The 8,798-nt window shown below is 37.3% G+C and overlaps 1 protein-coding gene across 1 annotated transcript; it reads left to right on the forward strand.

Moving 5' to 3' along the window:
- The first annotated feature begins 537 nt into the window (after positions 1-537).
- Positions 538-1,209, forward strand: LOC116115164. The gene is made up of 2 exons (XM_031401327.1): positions 538-646; positions 744-1,209. Exons 1-2 carry the CDS (start codon positions 639-641, stop codon positions 1,207-1,209), a joined length of 474 nt encoding a protein of 157 aa, XP_031257187.1. The 5' UTR covers positions 538-638.
- Positions 1,210-8,798: the final 7,589 nt, after the last annotated feature.

The raw sequence follows: 8,798 nt of genomic DNA on the forward strand, positions 1-8,798 counted from the left end.
CTAATTTTTTAAAACAGCTGGTAAAGAAATGCAATTAAATTATATACAGCCTGCAAAGGAGTTTACCAGATTAAAAGAACAAAAAGTTGAAGAGGAAAATGAAGAAGAAAGAAAGAAAAACCTTCATATCTCTAATGAAGGATTAGAAAGCCTAAGATAAAAGATTCAAAAGCATTGTAACAGTCATCTAAAAGTTGAAGATTGAATGGGGTTTGAAGAAATTTTTAAACTAGCAAAGAGATTATTGTATATGAATAATAGTGGAAAGGGGTTTTTTTTGGGATAAAATTCTTAAACCAGCCAAAACACCCCGATTTGGGGTGTTTTATAAACCCCTAAAAAATACACTACACTGGTTTTAGGGTGTTTTTAAACCAGTCAAAATCATTCCATAAAAAATATGGCAAGTAATGGTTTTTAAACACCTCAAAACCAGTCTAATTAAACCCCCCCAAAGCTAGTGAAAAAAAACTCCCAAGCAAACTCAGCGTTTTGCTCAACTGAAATCCATCAAACTGTTCCTCAATTACTCAAGCGCGATCAATTGAGCAATTCGAAAGAAGAACGAATAATTTCTTCATTTGCTCAAGCTAAGAAACATACATCTCTCTGCGTCCATTAATAAGTTCGAAGATAATATGAGTGGGTAAGTTGATTTTGCTTGTCAATAGTTCTTGATCATTTCTTTTAGTGTGGCTAAAAACTTCCCGTGGCTAACATAATTTCTTAATTTATCATATCAAGAAACTAGGTGGTGCTGTAAATGATCCACAAATCAAAGAGGGAAGTAGTCAAATTAATAATGCAGTCTTAGATGCATCAGCTCCACCAGAAGACAATCCGGGAAGTCCTCCAGAAACCAATTCTTCACCCAGTGCTGTAGAAGATAATAAAAAGAATAATATAGAAGCCTCAGCTGCACAATCACCTTCAACCGACAAGGGAAGCCCTCTAGAAACCAATTCTTCACCCAATGCTGTTGAAGATAATAACAAGAATAATATAGAAGCCTTAGTTGCACAATCACCTTCAACCGACAAGGGAAGTCCCCAGAAAACAATAAAGATAAGAAAAGAAAAGTTAATGCTTCCATTAATGGCGATGCTAATTTATCAAAACGTGGAAAAAAGAAGTTGTCATCCTCTTAATAAGTGTTTAGTAACAGCCATATATGTTGGAGTTGTCGACTACTTCAGTATTAATGGGTAACGCAGATGCATTCGGGTGCCCTGCTCCCTAGTGAGCAGGCGGGGGTCACCGGGGCAGCGCCCCCGAACTCGTAGACAGTTTTGGGCTTTTCCATGTATAACCGCTGTAGGATTTCCTTTAAGTTACTAATTCTTTATTGGGTTGGGCTTAGAAATAGAAATCCTTGTAAAACTAGGTTTATTCTCTTAAACCTAGTATCTAAATATACTTTTCTCTTGTTATGATTGTGATAGTAAATCATAGGGCAATTCATTCATTGTAAACGATAGAGGTGAGGCATATTGCAATAATATTGACTCAGCTGGACGTAGCCCACATTGGGTTAACCAGGGTAAATCGCGCGTGTTATTTTCTCTGTTTACTGTTTGATTTATTTTACTATTATATTTTATTCCTGTTGTTGTCTCTATTTTGTTCAATTTGTATCAGAGCCAGGTTTTGTTAGATTGTGATTTAGAGATGGCGGGATCAAAGGTTGAGATTGAGAAGTTTGACGGCGAACGCTTCGAGCTTTGGAAACTATGGATGGAGAATCTACTCGTTGATAGGGATCTGTGGAGTGTAATTGTGAATGATAGGCTGACAGTCGGGACTGCCATTGTTACGACAAGTGAAACGTCTGGAATTGCATTGTCAAGTACGTCTGGGTCTAAACCATCAACGTCACTTGAAGGAGAATTATCAGCGACTGATCGTGCCGCACTTGCTGAATGGGACAAGATGGATCGGAAAGCCAGAGGTTTGATTCGCATCTATCTTGAGGACTCTGTTCTAACGAATGTGATGGATCAGGATACGACTAAGGGTTTATGGCAGAAGCTGGAAAATATGTATCTGAGTAAGTCTTTGGTGAACGTGCTGTTTCGTCGCAAGAAACTCTATAATCTCTGTATGCATGATGGGGATTCTCTTGCTGCACATCTGGATGAGTTTAATACTCTGGTGAATCAACTGCTGGCTGTGGATGTACAACTCACCGAATATGAGAAAGTGGTAACATTGTTATGCTCGCTGCCTGATACGTGGGACTAAAGGTGGAACATTTGGGCCGGGTTAGGGTAAAAATACGGGTTAAACCCGGCAGCGACCCCTGGGCGGGCCGGGTTGCACAATGGCAACTCACAACCCGGCGGGTTGCTGTTTTGTCTCTTTTGTAAGAGACCCGCCAACCCGTCGGGTTGGCTGTTAAAAAAATTAAAAAAAAGTTTTATTTTATTTTTCAAATTACCCCTTTACCCTTGAAATATAGCCGTTTTATAGCCGTTGGAGGGGTCTTTTTTGTCATTTTTTTCCCATTTTTTCCTATAAATTGGCCATAAACTCTCATATTTTTCTCACAACTCAAATTCTCTCATTCTCTCATATTCTCTAATCTCTAAATTATTCATTTATTCTCTTAATCTCTTTGTTATCAATTTGCTCGTATTTTAATTTTTATTAGTTTTTGCAATTTTTAATTCTTATTTCCATATTCCAAATTTCCAATTCTCTTTCTTTAATTTTTATTTCTTCTACATCAATTTTTTTTTTCAACTACAATGGATAGATATTTCTCTCCCATCAATTACAATGATGACGGAAACTACTATCCTAGTCCTAGTCCTAGTCCTAGTCCCAGTCCCGTTGATTTTACTAACATAAATGCAGGAGGAGATTCAAATAGTCCCGTTTTCCCATTCTCAGAATCCGATACACCTCAAAATATGCCCTCGATTCCAACAGCTTCTGGTGGTTCTAGAAGTCATCCTCGTAATCGTCGTGCTCATCCAACTTCATCTCAAGCTGAGGCGGGATCATCAACTGCCGTCGAAAGCGAAGACAGACACACATCAGACGTTTGGGCGCATTTTGGCAAGTTTTACGAGATAGAAAATGGCGTTCAAGTCAAGAAAGCGAGATGCAAATACTGTGGAAATATTTATAAAGATGATTCAGGTAATGGTACTAGTACTTTAAAAATGCATGCTAATAAACATATTAATCAACATGGAAATAGAGAAAACAATCAAACTCAAATAACTAATATGGGTACTAATTGGCGTGATAATTCTGATGTATATAGGGAACAGTTAGCTTTATATATTGCTGCAACTGATCAACCTATTAATATGGCTGAAGATAAATATTTTCAAAGATTTGTTCAAAATTCATTTTTTCCAGGATTTAAAAGTTATTCTAAAACTACAACTAGAAATGATTTAATAAAATTGTTTTAAAAAATGAAATTAGAATTAAAAAATAAAATACATACTTGTCATGTTAGTGTGGCTCTAACTGCCGATATTTGGAGTGGTAGAGCTAAACAAGATTATATTTGTGTGACTAGTCATTATTTTGATAATGAATGTAAATTAAATAAATCTTTATTAGGATTTAAGATCTAACGGATGTTGATCATAGTGGTGAACAAATTTATAATAAAATTATTGAAGTTTTAGAAGATTATGACGTTGTTAGTAAGTGATAATTTAACTTTAGAAATGCAGTTCTAATAGTAAAGCTATAGATTATTTTCAAAAAATTATCCTTTATATAACAATTTGAAGTATTTCACCATTTGTGCATGCCTATATTAATTTAATTGTGAAAAGTGGTATGAAACAATTAAAGAAAATATTAATAGAATAGAGATTGTTTAGCTTGGATTACTAGTAGTAATAAAAGAATGTGAATTTCAAAAAGCTTGTATAAAATAAAATATCTCCAGAACTTGCATTAGACATGATTGTTAGATAGAATAGTACTTATTTAATGCTTGATGTTTACTTATGTTAATATAATTAGTTATTTTGTAACAAATAATAGAGGTCCTCATTATTTGTAGAAAATGATTGGCAAATAGCTAAGGTATTTCGTTTTTTCTTAAACTTTTTACTAATCCACTTTACAACTTTCTGGTGATATTATCTAATAGTCCATTGGTAATACTACAATTATAAAATTTCCGAGTTATTTATAAAAAACAAAGACAATGTAATTTAAATGCACCAATAAAGGCAATGGAATTTTTTTTTTAAAATTGGGAACCCATTCATTTCTTTATTGTTTAGGTGCTTATTAGCAGGTTTAGAAAATGGTTTTGACAATTATGTGAAAATTTACAAACCGAAGCATATGCCAATCAAATAGGATAGGTAAAAAATACATTTTCGAAGTTATTCCAGTATGAAAACAGGTATGGGAACCCGCAAAGAGGCGAAACATCCAGGGAAGCTGCATCAGAAGAACAAAATGAAGACTTCTACTCTTGGGGTGCACTGAATAGGCGAAGAGGACCGAATCCGAAGCACAACCTCCTCATCGAAGCTCCACCAACCAACAACAACTAATGTACTGTCTTCCATATAGTCGTAGAGTATGAGCTTCAACAAATATTGGCAAACCCTGAAATGTTACCAGTAGATCCACAACAGAGAGCTAACATTGATCTCTTAGACTATTAGAGAGTCAGAAAATGTATTTTTCTGTATTATCAAGACTTCCCTTGGATGTTTTTGCTATTCCTGTCTCAATCGTCTCATCCGAACAAACATTTAGTGCAAGTGGAAGAATTTTAAGTGAAAGGAGGACTAAACTTCACCACAAATGATTGAAGTCCACATGTCTTCGAGATTGGGAGCGGTTGTGCCATCAAGGTCAATACGAGGTTGTCGACGATACTTTAATAGAATCATTTCAATTTTGTAATATAGATGATACGGATGAGGGAGGTCCTAACGAACCCAAAATTAGTTGTTTTGTAAATGTAACTTGAAAAATAATTATCAATTATTGCACTCTTTTGTCCTTACAGTTTTTTCCTATTGAGTTTTCTTGGTGAGGTTTTTAACGAGGCATTAATTATTGTAATTTCTTATTTTATTTTTTAATAAATGAATAAATTTAATTATTCTTATATTACAATTTTAATGTATTAAAATTGAATTAATATTTGGAATGTTACCAAAAAAAAAAAAAATTAATTAATTTAATTATTGATATTTGAAAAGAAATTAACAATTAACAAAAAACAATTACATTTATAAATTGTTAATTATTCATTTGAAAAGTTAATTAAACATTTAAACTTAAACAAAATAAAACAAAAAAAAATTTAAAAAAAAAAAAATTCAAAAAGCGGGTTAACCCGGCCCAACCCGCGCCTAACCTGGCGAGTTAGGGTTGGCGGTCTGGGTTGGGCCAGCCAATTCCTTAATATTGGCAGGCCTAACCCGGCCCGCCAATGTCACCGGTCAGGTCAGAACCAACCTGCCATTAACAGCAACTCGTCGCAGGCTGGGTCGGGTCGGACCGGGCTAGGCAGGGCCGGGCGGGTTGCTTTTCTACCTCTACGTGGGAAAATCTGATTGTTGCGATTGGTGGTGGAGGATTGACACAGATGTCGTGGGAATCTGTATGTTCTACATTGTTGGCAAGGATATGCGGCGAAGAGGTTCAGAGGCTTCGTCTAGGGATGCTTTAATTGCTAAGGGACTAAACCTTGATGGAATTCTAATAAGTCTGGCGACAGGAGAAAGTTGCGAGGTAGATCTAAGAGCAAGGATAAAAGTAAGATTAAATGCTGGAGATGTCAGGAATTTGGACATTTTAAGAAAGACTGCAGAAACAAACTGGTGAAGGGAAAAGAAGCTGAAACTTCGTACAAACGGGAATCAAATGGTGATATGTGGCTGCTGCATGTATGGCTGGATCAGACCAATCAGTCTGGTATGTTGATACTGGTGCGTCATTCCGTATGACACCTCACAAGGAATGGTTTTGTGAGTATGAGACATACAATGGAGGAAACGTTCTGTTAGGAGATGATACTACTGTGAAGATTATTGGCCGCGGGAAAATCAAGCTGAGGTTGCATGATGGTTCAGTGAGGACGCTCCCTGAAGTGGTGCACATCCCTGGTATGAGTAGAAATCTGCTCTCTATTGGAACAATGGTTGACGCAGGTATAGTATTCAATTGTGACAGAACATCCCGTAAGATGACTCGGGGATCTATGGTTATTGCACGAGGAGTTCGACATGGTACACAATAAAGGCTGTAAGCATCAGTTGTAAGAAATTCCTCTTTGGGTGGTTATGTTTCGGAAAAGGAGGCTGAAAAAGAAATTGAGTCTGCAACATTGTTGCATCAGCGAATGGGGCACATTGGAGAGACGGCTTTGTCTACTTTGGTGACTTAGAATATGGCTGAAGGTATTCCTAACTGTTCCATGAGTTTTGGGTTTTGTGAGGAATGTTTACAAGGCAAGTAGAATCGGGTTACTTTTCAATCGACAGGCACGAGAGCAACAAAAACACTGGAGTTAATTAACAGTAACATTTTTGGGCCCATTCCAGTGGAATCTGTTGGTAAATCCAGGTATTATGTATCTTTCATTGATGATTTTTCTAGATACTGTTGGGTTTATTTCATGCGCAGCAAGTTTGAGGCTTTTGATAAATTTCGGGAATTTAAAGCCTTAGTTGAGAATCAGTTTGACAGGAAGATTAAAGCTTTGTGAACTGATAATGGCGGTGAGTTTTGCTCTAATAAGTTTGAGCAATTTTGTGTGCCCCGGAATTGCAAGGCAAAACTACACCTTACATGCCTTAGCAAAAGGAGTGGCTGAAGCCTCAATCGGTCACTGTTAGAGAAGGCTAGATGTATGGTGAATACGACAGATTTGAGGTCTGAATTTGGGTTGAAGCTACCGCAATGGCTTGTTATTTGAAGAATCGATCTCCTACTTCTTCTGTTAAAGACATGACGCCATATGAAGCTTTGTATGGTAAGAAACCTAACTGTCTTTTATTCGAGTTTTGGTGGTTTGAGTATGTGCATGTGCCAAAGGAGAAGAGAAGCAAGCTGACAGTAAATCTGAGAAGTGCAGTTGTGGGGTTCAATGATGCATCAAGGGATACAAGTTGTGGAATCCTGTGAGTAGAAGAATTATCTACAGCAGAGATGTAATCTTTAGAGAGGTAAAACAACATGTGGAACTCCTGAAGATCTTGAGCAGTCAAAGAAAATTCAGTTTGATGTGACTATAGTAGAGTAAGATGAGGAGATGACTCCTAATATTTGCTGCAGAGACTGAAAATTTAGAGTCTACAGAATTGACCATGAAGATAAACTTGATAGTGTGGCTGATGAGGGTTCTATGGATGATTCAGAGGATGATTATGATGATGAGTTGTGGTGCCATCAACTTTGAGGAGATCTACAAGAGTTAGAAAGGCACCAGTTCGTTCTCTCTAAGTGCCTGAGTGGATTAATGCTTTGAATGTGATTGGTGATGAACCTAGGAATGTAATGAAACAAGAGCCATGGAAGATACAAATCTGTGGAGGTTGCGATGAATGATGAGATGCAGTCACTGGACAAGAATAGTACATGGATCCTATGTAAATTGCCTAAGGTAGAAAGGCAATTGGTTGCAAGTGGGTGTTCAAAGAAAATTTGCAGGCAGATGGGACAATTGCAAAGTATAAGGTGAGACTCGTTGCAAAGGGATTCTCGCGAGATTGAGGGTGTTGATTATGGTGAGATTTTCTCCTGTAGCCAAGTTAACATCAATCAGGTATGTTCTATCTTTGCTGTGGGTTGATCTTCAAATTGAGCAACTTGATGTAAAGACGGCATTCTTACATGGAGATTTAGAGGAGGAAATTACATGAGGCAACTGAGGGGTTTGTATGTAAAGGAAGGAAGACTTGGTGGTAGGTTGAGAAAGTCTTTGTATGGGCTATAACAATCACCAAGGATGTGGTACCAAAAGTTCGACTCCTATGTTCTTCAGCATGGTTTTAGCCGCAGCAAGTGGATCACTGTGTGTATGTAAAAAAGTTAGAAAATGTCTTTGTTATTTTAACCTTATATGTAGATGATGTTGCTGATAGGGAATAGCAAGGAGTTGATAAATTCGTGAAGGGTTTGTTGGCTGACAATTTGACATGAAGATCTTGGGGCTGCAAATTTTATTTTGGGTATGCAAATTATTAGAGATTGTCAGAGTTGTAAATTGTGGTTAGGGCAGAGAAAGTACATCGAGGAGGTGTTGAAGAAATTTAACATGGTAGACTGCAAACCTGTGAAGACTCCAGACTTTGGAGTGAAATTGTCTATTGATCAGTGTCCTAAGTCTGAGGAAGATGCTGAAGAAAGACACATGTGCCGTATGCGAGTGTTGTAGGTAGTTTGATGTATGCTAGGTGTGCACGCGACCCGATATTGCACAAGCAGTGGGAATTTTGAGTCGCTTTATGTCAAATCCTGGTAAAGAGCATTGGAGTGCTGAAAGAGGGTTCTTAGATATCTCGTGGGACCTCGAATTTATCATTATGTATGGAGGCATGGTGACTGGGGATGAGCTAGATGTGATAGGTTTTGTGGATGCTGATTGGGGAGGTGATCTCGATAGTAGGTGTTCCACAAGTAGGTATGTATTCTCTTTATTGGTGCTGTTGTTTGTTTGTGAGTAAAAGGCAAAGTACCGTGGCTTTGTCATCGACTGAGGCAGAATACATGGCATTGACCATGCTGGCAAGGAAGCTATGTGGCTTCGAGATTGAGTTTAGAGCTTGGTTTCAAGTTTGATGCGTGTGAAGATT

This window comes from Pistacia vera, unplaced genomic scaffold, assembly GCF_008641045.1.
Source record: "Pistacia vera cultivar Batoury unplaced genomic scaffold, PisVer_v2 Contig732, whole genome shotgun sequence".
Lineage (NCBI taxonomy): Eukaryota > Viridiplantae > Streptophyta > Magnoliopsida > Sapindales > Anacardiaceae > Pistacia > Pistacia vera.